The sequence below is a fragment of the Leucoraja erinacea genome, chromosome 6 (genome assembly GCF_028641065.1).
Source record: "Leucoraja erinacea ecotype New England chromosome 6, Leri_hhj_1, whole genome shotgun sequence".
In the NCBI taxonomy this organism is placed as follows: Eukaryota; Metazoa; Chordata; class Chondrichthyes; order Rajiformes; family Rajidae; genus Leucoraja; species Leucoraja erinaceus.
Genome location: NC_073382.1, coordinates 8,491,002 through 8,506,894, shown reverse-complemented (window position 1 = coordinate 8,506,894; position 15,893 = coordinate 8,491,002). Strand labels below are relative to the sequence as shown.

The following is a 15,893-nucleotide window of genomic DNA, read 5'->3' as shown; positions in this document are numbered from 1 at the left end:
TTTCCTTACTATTGCATGATGAATATTCAGCTTTGTGATGCTGAGGGTATCTGCTGGGCCATTAAACTTTATATCAACACAGACACCTAATTGCATCTGCATGCATCTATTGATCTTACCTGCAAAGATTTTAATATTTTCATATTAACATGGCATGTTGTAACAAACGTGTGCATGCATGCATGCATTGAATGCTGTTGTGTTGCCCAAGTAGATTAAAAATATTCAATCGTTGATCGGTCCCAATTGATTCCTGGGATGTCAGGACTTTCATGTGAAGAAAGACTGGATAGACTCGGCTTGTACTCGCTAGAATTTAGAAGATTGAGCGGGGATCTTATAGAAACTTACAAAATTCTTAAGGGGTTGGACAGGCTAGATGCAGGAAGATTGTTCCCGATGTTGGGGAAGTCCAGAACAAGGGGTCACAGTTTAAGGATAAAGGGGAAATCTTTTAGGACTGAGATGAGAAAAACATTTTTTACACAGTGGTGAATCTGTGGAATTCTCTGCCACGGAATGTAGTTGAGGCCAGTTCATTGGCTATATTCAAGAGGGAGTAAGATGTGGCCCTTGTGGCTAAAGGGATCAGGGGGTATGGAGAGAAAGCAGGTACAGGATACTGAGTTGGATGATCAGTATTGGATATTGAATGGCGGTGCAGGCTCGAAGGGCTGAATGGCCTACTCCTGCACCTATTTTCCATGTTTCTGTTTTTATTTTCTAGTAGTATTTAACTGGGAAAAATTCCACCTGATTGTAAATTAATCTGATGAGATACAGATTGCAGAAGGGTCATTGAAGGAGATGGGTGAGGGAACCTGGATGCCATCCCAAGCTACGACATACACACCTTCAGATGGCATCAAAGGATGTGGTATAGGGATGAAATCAACTCAAGAAAAGGGTACAATTGTATAGATAAGATTGTAATCACACAAGAGTTGTCCCATATCCTGTAACTCCGCACATAGATGTCCACATTAGTCTTTGGGGTCCCTATTCTCTCCCAAGTGATTCTCTTTTTCTTAAATAGATGCAAAATGCTGGAGTAACTGAGCGGGTTAGGCAGCATCTCTAGAGAAAGGGAATAGATGACGTATTGGGTCGGGTCCCTTCAGTCTCTTTTCTTAATATAATATATATATAAAATCTCATGTTTTGTCCCGCTGATTTCCATCTTAAGAATACTCCTGTAGGATATATCTAGTGTACCTGTGATCAATGGTCAGCGTGAACTTGGAGGGCTGAAAGGTCTGTTTCCACACTGTCTCAAAAACTAAAACTAATCACCTGTATTTCTCTAGGGATTCACTTGATCTATACTTGCCTATACTTGCCTATGCCTGCTTTTGATGAGAGACTCAGTTTCTGTTATGATCCTACTCCTACCTGCCTTCTCCTTCACTCTAACAGGACCATACATATCTTGAATTCTCACTACAATCCTTCTAAAAGCATCCCACTTTCTGCACGTCCCTTTGCCCACAAACAAAGTAATTAACGTTTGCGAGTCCCTGTCCAATGCTTTCAAAGTTGGCTTGCCCACGTTTAGAACACTATTCCCAAAATACTCCCCCACAGACCCCTCAGTTGCTTGCCATGCTCTATTTCTAAGAGGTTAACTTTTACAATAAGCATCAATTTGCTTAAAATGAGAAGGGAATGTTCTTATTCATTGTCTCCAATTGCTGCACCTTTGCAAATCAGAATTAACTGACTGGGATTTGTTTATCTAACCTGGGAACAGTTTGCATAATTACTTTCCAACACTTTCTCCTTGTGAAAATATTTTAATATTTTCATAACTGTAGAAGCCGCACCCAGATTTTGGGTAGATGATGTGTGCACACCTTGAAGATATGGCACCTCAATAAACTCTACCCCAATTTTTACAAGTGTAAATTGGAATCTAATCTCTCAGCATTCATTGCCGCATAACTGTTGCGCAATCTTTTATCCAAGCTACACCAATGTTACATAAATTCCTTGCATTAATGTATGTACAATCTACAAATGACAAAACAAAGTATAATCTGCACAATATTTAAATGAACAAACTAGCTGCAAGAGTTTTAAGAACCTGTTGGAACACTTTCTTTTCACTGTCCTTTTGGATTCATTAGCCAAATTTCCCTTTCCCCTAATGAATAGCCAATAGTCCTCTGAGATTAAATCATCAGAACTAAAGAAAACTATTTGAAACACAATTTTCCCTATGCAGTTGAAAGAAAAATACATTCCATGAATTGTATTAAAATAGCTTAATCTCAGATTGAAAACTAACATTGTGTATTCGTAAATCTGATCAGGATGAGAAAGTCAAGGTCAAACTGCTGCGTTCTCACATCTCAACTGGATTTTCAATGCCCTTTGATCCCATAGTATTCTATAAAATGTTCCCGTATATTGGACATTAGTCCACAGTACAGTGGCAAACCAGGAATATGGCGGTCATGGTGGCGCAGTGGTAGAGTTGCTGCCTTACAGCGAATGCAGTGCCAGAGACCAGGATTCGATCCTGACTACGGGTGCTGTCTGTACGGAGGTTGTACGTTCTTCCCGTTGTCAAATTAGTTTCTTAAAAAGCAGATAGCAACAAAAACTGTTAAAGGTAAACCGTGGCAATCTTTAATTGATTCGTCAGACGGGAGTGGCGAGATTACAATGAGCACAAACGTTGCTCAGTGCTTCTCGTGCTCCCACTCACAGAACAAAGAAGAGTTAGCATAATTATACATTTTCCTTATAAGTAAAACACTCCTACCAAGTCTGAATATGGCATGACTGAAAGATTCTGCAGTCTTTCAGAATATAGGAAAAATAGGTCCAAATCAAGCTCATCCAATAACAAGTTATTACTTATCTCTGGAGCGTCAGCTATCTTTTTCAATCTTGGCTTCTTTTTATGACCTTGAATGAAGCACATGTTATTACTGCAGGATCCCATCTTAATTTCGTTATTGAAAAGACAACCTGTCTTGCATATTGTCTTCCATATAATTTACAGTCATTCAGACTTGGCACCGAGCCATTCTTTTGTTCTACTAGAACATGCTTTTGTAGAAGAACGACTCCATTTTAGATTTTAGACGTACAGGTTTGTAGGTTAATTGGCTTGGTAAGTCGGAAAATTTGTCCCTAGTGGCTGTAGGATGGTGTTAATGTATGGAGATCGCTGGTTGGCACGGACCCGGTTGGCCGAAAGGCCTGTTTCCATGCTGTATCTCTAAAACTAAAAAACTAAAACCAGAAAATCCCACATGCCAGGAGCGGTCCCAATATTCCTCAATTCTAACATGTCACTTTGCCAGTTCCTTGGAATCGTTGAACTGGAATTCTCCTCCCACTCCCACTAATGCTAATTTTCTCTTCCACAATCCTTAGTACGAAAAATATAGTGCAATCTGATCCGGATGTTCCTATGTTCCATGACTGCTCTGAAAGTTGATGGATTAGAATCCTTAAAAGTATTACATGGAAAAACAGCTGTTCTGATAACCCTAATAACTCTTTTCAAAAATGCCCTTTAATGCAGGGCTTTATTACACTTTGTTGAGTATTCCACACTTACACTTATCTCCTCTAACACCTCATTTATTATGATTTCCAACATACATTTCTGGTCCATTAATGCCTTGGTTTGATTATTGCGAGTTCCCGCTATTAGATGAGTTGAAATGGATGCATGAATTAAATCAAGAATTCTATTTTACAATCCCCAAAACAATTTTACAAGCCCTATTTTACAATCCCCAAAACCTTTGAAATGTTCCATAGATTCTGGATCAGTTACTGTCGATTGGAGGATAGCTAATGTTATCCCACTTTTCAAGAAAGTAGGGAGAGGGAAAGCAAGGAATTGTAGACCAGTTAGCCTGACATCGGTGATGGGGAAGATGCTGGAGTCGATTATCAAAGATGTAATAGCGGCACATTTGGATAGCAGTAACAGGATTGGTCCAAGTCAGCATGGATTTACGAAAGGGAAATCATGCTTGACAAAATGGACAAGGGAGAGCCAATGGATGTAGTGTACCTGGACTTTCAGAAAGCCTTTGATAAGGTCCCACACAGGAGATTAGTGGACATAATTAGAGCACATGGTATTGGTGGTAGGATATTGACATCGATAGAAAATTGGTTGGCAGATAGGAAACAAAGAGTAGAGATTAACGGGCCTCTTTCAGAATGGCAGGCAGTGACTAGTGGGGTGCCGCAAGGCTCGGTGCTGGGACCTTGAAGGAATTAAAAGTGACATTAGCAAATTTGTAGATGACACAAAGCTGGGTGGCAGTATGAACTGTGAAGAGGATGCTATGAGGATGAAGAGTGACTTGGACTGGTTGGGTGAGTGGGCAGATGCATGGCAGATGCAGTATAATGTGAATAAATGTGAGGTTATCCACTTTGGAGGCAAGAACGGGAAGGCAGATTATTTGAATGGTGTCAGATTAGGAAAAGAGGAAGTTCAACAAGACATGGGTGGCCTAGTACATCAGTTATTGAAAGTAAGTATGCAGGTACAACAGGCAGTGAAGAAAGCTAATGGCATGTTGGCCTTCATAAAGAGAGGAGTTGAGTATGGGAGCAAAGAGGCCCTTTTGCAGTTGTGCAGGGCCCTGGTAAGACCACACCTGGAGTATTGTGTGCAGTTTTGGTCTCCTAATTTGGGGAAGGACATTCTTGCTATTGAGGGAGTGCAGCTTAGGTTCACGAGGTTAATATCCGGGATGGCGGGACTGTCATATAATGAAAGAATGGAGCGACTGGGCTTGTATTCACTGGAATTTAGAAGGATGACAGGGAATCTTATAGAAATCTATTAAATTATTAAGGGATTGGACATGCTAGATGCAGGAAACATGTTCCCTGTTGGGGGAGTACAGAACCAGAACTCCCTCAGAAGGTATATATGTATGAAAGGTCTTAAAAGGTATTGTCAACAATTGGTTCCCTTCATATATTTACCTTACAAATCAAATTCTGAAAGCGCAAAACTTTATATAGAAAATTCTAAACAGGCGGCGATGTTTATTTAAGATAGACATATAGTGCTGGAGTAAGTCAGTGGGTCAGGCAGAATCTTTTGGGTCTGAACCCTTCTTCAGGTGTTTCCTTAACAGGCTTATTTAAGATTGGTTCATTTTGGTGTCATTTTTAAAACCAGGGAGGTAGCTATGAGTCTGAGCTCATATGCGTAATTAAAGAGCGTGATGATCTTCAAGCCATGGTAATCAAATATGAAAGGCACTTGGCAGAAGTCCAGGCAAATGTCAAAGTTTTATCTGCAGAAAGAGACCAAAGCAAACTCCTCTACGAGCAGGTAAGCAATGGCATTTGTTATGCTTTTAATAGTTTTCTATGTATAATGTTTACAATTTTAAAAACGGTGTCAATTTCTGTATACAGGACAAATGCCTTCTGGATCTAACTGCATTTTTATTTTTGTCTTCCTTGAGTTTGCTTCCAGAGAAAGATCATCCTCTGGTGCCTCAGCCAGGACAGGATGTTGGTTTTCAAATTTGTAGGGATGTTCTGCATGAAAAACATAATTCTCTGCATTTTCTGCCCGTTCAATGCTAACATCTGCATTGATTCAGGCTATTTTTATTAATCCTGTGCATCGGCTGCGACATACTTGCATTGTTAAAATATCTGTAGATGTTGTGCACGTAGGCACAAACGACACCGGGAAGAAGAGGAAGGAGGTACTGCAACGTGAGTTCAGAGAGTTAGGAAGAAGACTGAAAAGCAGGACTTCTAGAGTGGTTATCTCTGGATTGCTTCCAGTACCTCGTGCTAGTGAGGACAGGAACAGGGAGATAGGGGATCTGAATGTGTGGCTGAGGGGCTGGTGCAGGGAGCAAGGATTTTGATTTATAGAGCACTGGGATCTCTTCTGGGGTAGGGGTGACCTGTACTAAAGGGACGGGTTACACCTTAAATGGAGGGGGACCAACGTTCTGGCAGGCAGGTTTGCTAGGGCTACACGTGTGGGTTTAAACTAAATAGTGGGGGGGAGGGATTGACAAATTGGGAGTATAAAGATAGAGTTGAAGGGGGAGTGAGTACAGGAAAAGTTACAAAAGACTCTCAAATTAATGGGAAGGATAGTTCGAGAAGGGATAAGTCAAGTCAAGTTAAGTTTATGTGTCACATACACATACGAAATGTGCAGTGAAATGAAAGTGGCAATGCTCGCGGACTTTTGTGCAAAAGACAAACAACCAAACAACCAAACAAACTATAAACACAATCATAACACACATATTCTTTTACATAATAAATAATGGAAGGAAAAACGTTCAGTAGAGTTAGTCCCTGGTGAGATAGGCGTTTACAGTCCGAATAGCCTCTGGGAAGAAACTCCTTCTCAACCTCTCCGTTCTCACCGCATGGCAACGGAGGCGTTTGCCTGACCGTAGCAGCTGGAACAGTCCGTTGCAGGGGTGGAAGGGGTCTCTCATGATATTGTTGGCTCTGGAGTTGCACCTCCTGATGTATAGTTCCTGCAGGGGGGCAAGTGAAGTTCCCATAGTGCGTTCGGCCGAACGCACTACTCTGCAGAGCCTTCTTGTCCTTGGCAGAGCAATTCCCAAACCAGATGGTAATGTTCCCGGACAAGATGCTTTCCACCGCCGCTGCGTAGAAGCACTGGAGGATCCTCGGAGACACTCTGAATTTCCTCAATTGCCTGAGGTGGTAAAGGCGCTGCCTTGCCTTACTCACGAGTGCTGAGGCGTGTGATGCCCATGCTATATCCTCGGAGATGTGGACTCCCAGATATTTAAAATAGTTCACCCTATCCACAGGATCCCCATTTATCCTCAATGGAGTGTACGTCCTCGGATGATGTGCCCTCCTAAAGTCCATGATCAGCTTAGTTTTTTTGATGTTCAAGAGGAGGCTGTTATCCTGGCACCAGAGTGCTAGATCAGCCACCTCCTCCCGGTAGGCCTTCTCGTCGTTGTCTGAGATCAGGCCCACCACCACAGTGTCATCAGCAAACTTAATTATTGAGTTGGAGCTGAACCTAGCCACACAGTCATGTGTGTACAGGGAGTACAATAGGGGGCTGAGGACGCAACCCTAGGGCGATCCTGTGCTCAGGGTGAGGGACTTCGATGTATTCCCTCCCATCTTGACTACCTGGGACCTGGCGGTGAGAAAGTCCAGGACCCAGGCACACAGGGAGGTGTTGAGCCCCAATTCCATTAGCTTCCTGGCCAGTCTGGTGGGGACTATCGTGTTGAAGGCTGAACTGTAGTCTATGAACAGCATCCTCACGTAGCCCCCCTTCTGGCTGTCCAGATGGGAGAGAGTGGTGTGCAAGACCTGGGAGACTGCATCGTCCGTGGATCTGTTCGGACGGTATGAGAACTGCAACGGGTCCATGTTCCGAGGGAGGAAGGCGCAGATGTGTTTCTTCACCAGCCTCTCAAAGCATTTCATGACTACCGAGGTAAGGGCCACCGGACGGTAGTCATTCAGACAGGCTGGGGAGGCATTTTTTGGTACCGGTACAACGATGGATTTTTTGAAGCAAGCAGGGACCACGGACTTGGCCAGGGAGAGGTTGAATAATGTAGTGAGCACTGGAGCTAGCTGCGTAGCACAGGACTTGAGTACTCGCCCCGAGATGCCATCGGGGCCTGCAGCTTTTCACGTGTTCACCCGTGTCAGAGCCCTCCTCACGTCGTGCTCGGACAGCGAGAATGTGTGCACATTCCTCCCTTCAGCTTCGGTAGCCAGCCCGCTGGCGGTATTGTCGATAGTCGGCAGATCTGGAGTGGTGTTGCCCCTCTCGAAACGAGCGTAAAAGGAGTTCAGGTTATCAGCTAGGGAGGTGCCGCATCTTGCAGCATGGCCTCTGACTGGTCGGACCACCGCTTTACGTCCCTCGTCTCTACCGCTTCCCGAACTATCCTCTGGGCAACAGGAAAATGGCAGCGTGGTCAGATTTTCCTAGGGGAGGGAGTGAAACGGCCTTTAGCCTTTCCTGAACGGTGTGTAGCAGTGGTCCAAAGTTCTCTCCCCCCTGGTGGCACACGTGATGTGTTGGTAGAAGTTCGGCATGACCTTCTTGAGATTTGATTTATTAAAATCTCCAGCCATCACCATAGCCGCATCCGGGTACTTGTTTTGATGTCGACATAGCACATCGTGTAGGGCTGATAGTGCCACGTCGGTGTCCGCCTGCGGTGGAATGTAGACGGCTGTGACGATCACTGAACCAAACTCCCGGGGAAGGTAGAATGGGCGGCATGAGATCGCCAGGTGCTCCAGGTCCAGCGAGCAGGAACGGGAAAGCATCTTGATATTTCCAGGGTTGCACCAGTTGTTATTGGTCATGAAGTAGACTCCTCCACCCTTGGATTTCCCAGATGCTTCTGTTCTGTCAGCACGGTGGACAGTGAAGGACTCGGTTGGGCAGATTACCTGATCCGAAAGATCAGGGCCAATTGCGAGTGGTGCGAGAGGGGAGGTGAATACCGAGGTCAAAGTGTTGTATACGAATGCGCAAAGTATAAGAAATAAAGTGGACATTACAGAGACAATTACAGAGACATGGCTGCAAGCGGGCCAGGCTGAGAACTGAATATTCAAGGGTATACCTCCTCGAAAAGACAGACAGGTGGGCAGAGGAGGTGGGGTAGCTCTGTTGGCGAGGAATGAAATTAAGTCCCTTGCAAGGGGTGACATTGAAACAGGAGATGTGGAGTCAGTATGGATAGAACTAAGGAGTTGTAAGGGTAAAAATACCCTAATGGGACTTATCTACAGGCCCCCAAACAGTAGTCTGGATATAGGGTGCAAGTTGAATCAGGAGTTAACATTGGCATGTAGCGAAGGTAATGCTATGGTGTTATGGAGGATTTCAACATGCAGGTAGACTGGGAAAATCAGGTTGGTACTGGACCGCAATAAAGGGACTTTGTAGAGTGCCTCTGTGATGGATTCTTAGAGCAGCTTGTATTGGAGCCTACCAGGGAGAAGGTAATTCTAGATTTAGTGTTGTGTAATGAACCTGATTTGATAAGGTTAACTTGAGGTTAAGGAGCCATTAGTAGGTGGTGACCATAATATGGTAACGTTTAATCTACAATTGGAGAGGGAGAAGGGTAAATCGGAGGCGTCGGTGTTACAGTTCAATAAATGGGACTATGGAGCCATGGCCAAAGTTAACTGGAAATATACCCTAGCAGGGATGACAGTGGAACAACAATGGCAAGTATTTCTGTGAATAATACAGAAGGTGCAGGATCAATTTATTCCAAAGAGGAAGAAAGATTCCAAGGGGTGTAAGGGGAGACCGTTGCTGACCAGGGACAAAATAAAAGAGAAGAAGTACAACGTAGCAAAGATGAGCGGGAAGTGAGGATTGGGTAATGTTTAAAGAGCAACATAAGATAACTAAAAAGGCAATACGGGGAGAAAAGATGAGGTACGAAGGTAAGCTAGCCAAGAATACAAAGGATGATAGAAAAAGCTTTAGGTATGTGAAGCGAAAAAAAAAATTAAGACCAAAGTTGGACCCTTGAAGACTGAAAAAGGTGAATTTATTATTGGGAACAAGAAAATGGCAGATGAGTTGAACAGCTACTTTGGATCCGTCTTCACTAAGGAGGACACAAAAAATCTCCCTGATGTGCTAGTGGCCAGAGGATCTGGGGTGACGGAGGAACTGAAGGAAATCCACATTAGGCAGGAAAAGGTGCTGGGTAGACTGATGGGACTGAAGGCTGATAAATCCCCAGGGCCTGGTGGTCTGCATCCCAGGGTACTTAAGGAAATCGTGGACGCATTGGTGATAATTTTGAATATTCTACAGATTCAGGATCAGTTCCTGTGGAGTGGAGGGTAGCTAATGTTATCCCAATTTTTAAGAAAGGCGGGAGAGAGAAAACAGGGAATTATAGACCAGTTAGCCTGACATCGGTGGTGGGGAAAATGCTGGAGTCAATTATAAAAGATGAAATAGCCGCACATTTGGATAGCAGTAGCAGGATTGGTCCGAGTCAACAAGGATTTACGATGGGGAAATCATGCTTGACTAATCTTCTGGAATGTTTTGAGGATGTAACTGGGGAAATGGACAAGGGAGAGCCAGTGGATGTAGTGTACCTGAACTTTCAGAAAGCATTTGCTACAGTCCCACATAGGAAATTAGTGGGCAAAATTAGAGCACATGGTATTGGCGGTAGGGTACTGACATGGATAGAAAATTGGTTGGCAGACAGGAAACAAAGATTAGGGATTAACAGGTCCCTTCAGAATGGCAGGCAGTGACTTGGTGGGGTACTGCAAGGCTTGGTGCTGGGACCGCAGCTATTTACAATATACATCAATGATTTAGATGAAGGGATTCAAAGTAACATTAGCAAATTTGCAGATGACACAAAGCTGGATGGCAGTGTGAACTGTGAGGAGGATGCTATGAGAATGCAGGGTGACTTGGACAGGTTGGGTGAGTAGGCAGATGCATGGCAGATGCAGTTTAATGTGGATAAATGTGAGGTTATCCACTTAGGTAGCAAAAACAGGAAGGCAGATTGCTATCTAAATGGTGTCAAGTTGGGAAAAGGGGAAGTACAATGGGATCTGGGGGTCCTTGTTCATCAGTCAATGAAAATAAGCATTGTAGGTACAGCAGGCAGTGAAGAAAGCCAATGGCATGTTGGCCTTCATAACAAGAGTAGTTGAGTGTAGGAGCAAAAAGGTCCTTCTGCAGTTGTATAGGGCCCTGGTGAGACTGCACCTGGAGTATGTGTGCAGTTTTGGCCCCCAGATTGGTGGAAGGACATTCTTGCTATTGAGGGAGTGTAACGTAGGTTTACAAGGTTAAGTCGGGACTGTCATATGTTGAGAGAATGGAGCGGCTGGGCTTGTATACTCTGGAGTTTAAGAAAGATGAGAGGAGATCTTATTGAAACATATAGGATTATTAAGGGTTTGGACAGGCTAGAAGCAGGAAACATGTTCTCGATGTTGGGGGAGTCCAGAACCAGGGGCCACAGTTTAAGAATAAGGGGTAAGCCATTTAGAACGGAGATGATGAAACACTTTTTCTCACAGAGAGTTGTGAGTCTGTGGAATTCTATGCCTCAGAGGGCGGTGGAGGCCCATTCTCTGGATACTTTCAAGTGAGAGCTAGATAGGGCTCTTAAAGATAGCGGTCGGGGGATATGGGGAGAAGGCAGGAATGGGGTACTGATTGGGGATGATCAGCCATGACCACATTGAATGGTGGTGCTGGCTCGAAGGGCCGAATGGCCTACTCCTGCACCTATTGTCTATTATCTATTGTCTATCTGATGAAATGCCTTAACACTAATAACAAAGTGGGCAGAGGATCAGTCAAGTGGAAGACTCTTTTTAATTGCTGACTGTAAACACTGATCAGAATCTTATTGGAAATGTCTGCTTGCTGGTTATTTTTTTAAACTATCGATTGAACTATTGTACTTTGAGTCATAGTCTGAATTTATTTTTCTCTGCCTTAACATTTCGCAATCTGGAATGCATTACCTAAGGTGGTGGTATAACATTTAAGGAAGCATGTGGACAAACATTTTAATTATTAATGTTTGCAAGGTGATAGACAAAATGTTGGTAAATGCGGACAAGTATGGAGAGGTATTTGATAGTTGGTATTGACGGGGTGGGCTTGAGGACCTATTTTGTGCAGATTGACCCTTAGGATGATGACACTGTTATCCTTAGTTAACAGACAATTTGAATCTTCCCCTGTTCGCATGGGATTGTCAACATCTCATGATCCCAAGCACATGAGTAGTAAGCTTGGATGTAGCAAATATGTAATTGTGCATGATAATAACAATGACGTGGTGTTAGAGGGTGAAAAAGCTTGTAATCATGAGGGTACAAATGCTATTTGGATGTGCCAGCTATATATTTGATTTTAACCCAATATCGAAGGGCATTGCCCGCCATGACCCAAGGCTCTTGTCCCCATTATGGTACAACTTCATTCATTTCATTGAGAGAAACAGGATGTTAGTTTTTTCTTCCTCAATCCCAAAGTGCTGGTACTTTAATTGGCTTCTCTAAATTGCAACTAGAAGGGCTACTTAGAGCATAATGTAACAAAAGAAACAGTGCAACTCAGTAATGAACCGATCAAGACTCTTGGATCAAATCATGTTATGAATCAGCCCAATTTAATAGAAAGCCCAGAGAACCACACAATTAAAGGAAACTAGACCAAGGGGGACCCGTTGGGTCCCGTCCCCTCAATGCGTGGTTGCGGGGGGGGGGGTGGGCAGCCTTTGGCGTCACACACACTCAAAAACCACCCCTCACACACACTAACCCACCCCTTGATATTATATTAATATTATTTATTCGCTCCTTTTACCCCATCGCCCGCCCTATCCACTCACGCAAAACCCCCAATAGCGCTGGCGCGGCTAGAGAGGGGGGGTGGTGCAGAGGGAGGGAGGTAGAGATTGAGGGGTGGTGTCACAGGGGAGGGTTGGTTCCTGAACTAACTACTTCACCACTCACCCATAGGTCTCAATATTCACCACTCCCTAGAGTGGGAGGGGTGGCAGAGAGGGAGGGGGGGGGGCAGAGAGGGAGGAGGGGCAGAGATGGAGGGGGCAGAGAGGGAGGGGGCAGAGAAAATCAAATTTTCAGATAAGGGGATTTTTGAAATCATGAGGTAAATTCCACCGGAATATGTAAGAATTTCACCATTTGCACATTGGGTTTTAAGGAAGATGTGATTACTGTCATTTTGTAAATTTTGATAGATGTGAAATAAATTGTTAAAAATTATCAGGAGAGAAAAACATTGAGTGCTTTTGGAAATTAGATAAATAAGGCTGTTTTCTATAATGTACACATCTGGTTAATGAATGCTGTAAATTAGATACCCTCTCATAAAGACGTTACTGTGACTGTTGACATTGTCCCCACTAATCAGATGCTTGGACTTAATAGTGATATCCACAATGTCATTATTGTGATGTAAGTAGCTGCATATTAGTATGGGTGATGTGAGTAAGGCATATTTAATTTTCATCTTGACTTTACAAATAGCACTGTCTGCTGGCTGTTTTAAGGAAGCAAAATGTATTTCCCTTGTTATCATTGACAAGGCCGTATTGTGAAGGTAAATAACATTTTGCAAGAATTGTTTATTAAAGAAAATGCAATTTAAATCATTTGTTAATATCTGAATTTCAATAAATGACCAAGGCTCAGGAGGAACTCACGAGATTGCGAAGAGATGCAATGAAGTCACCAAGAACTCAGAAAAACAGTTTGACAGCACAAGATATTCTGCGCCGCTTGGAATGTGAGCGCGATGAAGCTGTTGCAGACTTGAGGAGAATGACCACAGAACGTGACAGTCTGAGAGAACGATTAAAGGTGAAGAAGTGCGCAACTTAGACGTGAAAGTAAAGCAGGCAGACAAATGTCATTATTTAAATAATTAGATAATTACATTAACAGATTCATAAATCTAGAGACAGCAATTTATTCAGTTAGCATATATATATTATTGTAGAACATTAACCTTAAAGATCTATGCAGAGAAATTAATATTAACCTGGATCTAACACCCGTGCATAGAATTTATCACGGAGCCATGCAAATGGCTTCTTCAAGCATGTTTTGAAGGTTGGTTAAAATCTTCTCATTTAGTAAAAATTATTGCACCTCTTATACCGATTACCTTATGGCTTGCTTCCTGCTGGATGCAACACTGTTGTTTTATGGCCAAATCCCTCATCTCCAAACTGCCAAACCCTACCCACCAGTTCAACTTTTCAATCCCACCTAGTTTTTGTAAGTTACTAGACACAGGCATGTGTAAGCATAAATATTGAACAGTTCAGTGTGTCTATTATATAGCATAGACCATATATACATACACATAAATAAACAGATAAAGTGCAATAGGCAGTTATAGTTCAGAGTTTGTTTGATGGCTAATTTAATAGCCTGATGGCTGTGGGGAAGAAGCTGTTCCTGAACCTGGATGTACCAGATTTCAGGCTCCTGTACCTTCTACCTGATGGCAGTGGAGAGATGAGTGTGTGGCCAGGATGGTGTGGGTCCTTGATGATGTTGGCAGCCTTTTTAAGGCAGCGACTTCGATAGATCCCTTTGATGGTGGGGAGATCAGAGTCGATGATGGACTGGGCAGTGGTCACAACTTTCTGCATTCTTTTCAGCTCCTGGACGCTCAAGTTGCCGAACCAAGCCACAATGCAATCAGTCAGCATGCTCTCTACTGTGCACCTGTAGAAGTTCGAGAGAGTTATCTTTGACATACCGACTCTCTGTAATCTTCTCAGGAAGTAGATGCTCTGATGTGCTTTCTTTATAATTGCATCAGTGTGCTGGGACCAGGAAAGATCTTAGGAAATATGCACACCCAGGAATTTGAAGTTCTTGACCCTTTCCACCAAAAGTTGATATAAACGGAATTGTGGGTCCCTATCCTACCCCTTCAAAAGTCCACAATCAGTTCCTTGGTTTTGCTGGTGTTGAGAGCCAGGTTATTGTGCTGGCACCATTTGGTCAATCGGTTGAGCTCACTTCTATACTCTGACTCGTCCCCATCAGTGATTCGTCCCACAACAGTGGTGTCAAAATTTCAATTTTTTTTAAAATTTATCCATTAATTTTATGTTAGTTCATAACTGGGATTTTAAGTGGCAGGCTTATCATTTAACTCTATATGCCTTCTACTATAAGACTCCAATAAGCAAATAAAAATCTTATTTACTTGTATTTTAATAAAGTTTTATCATTTTGGGTAAGTAAAATGATCATTGCAGATCACATTACTTTTAAACTACAGTCATGGATTTTATTCTTAAATAATTTGTTATTGGTAATTGTTTCCTATAATTGCTTCAGTTTAGATTGGTATTTTAACATACGTAAAACCTGTCTGTATTTTACATAAATTGCATTGCATTTAATTTAAGAAGAAGACATTTACTTAGTTTGATGTTTTCACATACTATTTAAACCAAAGTGAACTATAATAAAACCACAGTTTATTTAAATTTTCAATGGACTTTCTTTTAACAACATTGATTGAGTAAATTAGTGAAAATTCATGTTTGGCATTTGTAATAAATTAGTGATAGTAAAATGGAAGCCTATTTTTGTATCACTAAATGAGATAAGCTGAAAAGCCAATTGGGCATGATGTCAATCTGGATGCCAATTTGCTACTAAATAATATTTACTTCAAACAAGTTTCTTCCAATCAAATTATTAATTTAGGTGACTGCTTTGAATGATGATGCAAACATTTTATTAAAATATTTTTATTCTCAGAATGTGGGTGTGTTGTTGTTGGCAAAGTCATCATAATGACTTTAACGACTTTGAATTGCTGGCATCAGGAATATACTGCTGAATATCTTGCAAGGGCTCTTAAAAGGTCGTTAAGAGTCAATCATGTTAGTGTGGACTAGTTGCATTTAGGCCAAGCTGGGTAAAAAATACTGGTTCCCTTAAAAGTCCTAAATTCACATTAAATAAAACGGAAATTGGTGGATAAACTCAATAAGATTAGGCAGCATCAGTAGTAGGCAAACAGTTAATGTTTCTGGTTACTCGTTATGCTTCTATAATAGCCTGACAGGTTTATTGTCATAGATACCAACTTTAAAATTTGTTACTAGAAAATTGAGCTATGATTTTACATATTGGAAAGTCTATTTAGACACAGGAGTAAAGATATACAAGTGGATTTCAGGATTGATATGTGTTGCTATTACTTTGTAAGGCTCAAATCCCAGGTTACTGGCAGTTATGTTGCAGGCAAATACTTGACATGCACTGCTCTGTCAGAGAGGGTTGATTTGGCAACAGTTACAGGGAACAAGTATCCTCAC

The 15,893-nt window shown here is 42.4% G+C and overlaps 1 protein-coding gene across 6 annotated transcripts in view; it reads left to right on the top strand.

Moving 5' to 3' along the window:
- tsga10 (testis specific, 10) overlaps positions 1 to 15,893 on the top strand; it is a 94,929-nt gene that overhangs the window by 40,375 nt on the left and 38,661 nt on the right. For all 6 annotated transcript variants that reach the window (XM_055636561.1, XM_055636559.1, XM_055636562.1 and 3 more), the window contains 2 exons: positions 5,171 to 5,326; positions 13,228 to 13,401. In XM_055636561.1, coding sequence (XP_055492536.1) covers positions 5,171 to 5,326; positions 13,228 to 13,401 — 330 coding nt within the window. The remainder of the gene's footprint in view (positions 1 to 5,170; positions 5,327 to 13,227; positions 13,402 to 15,893) is intronic.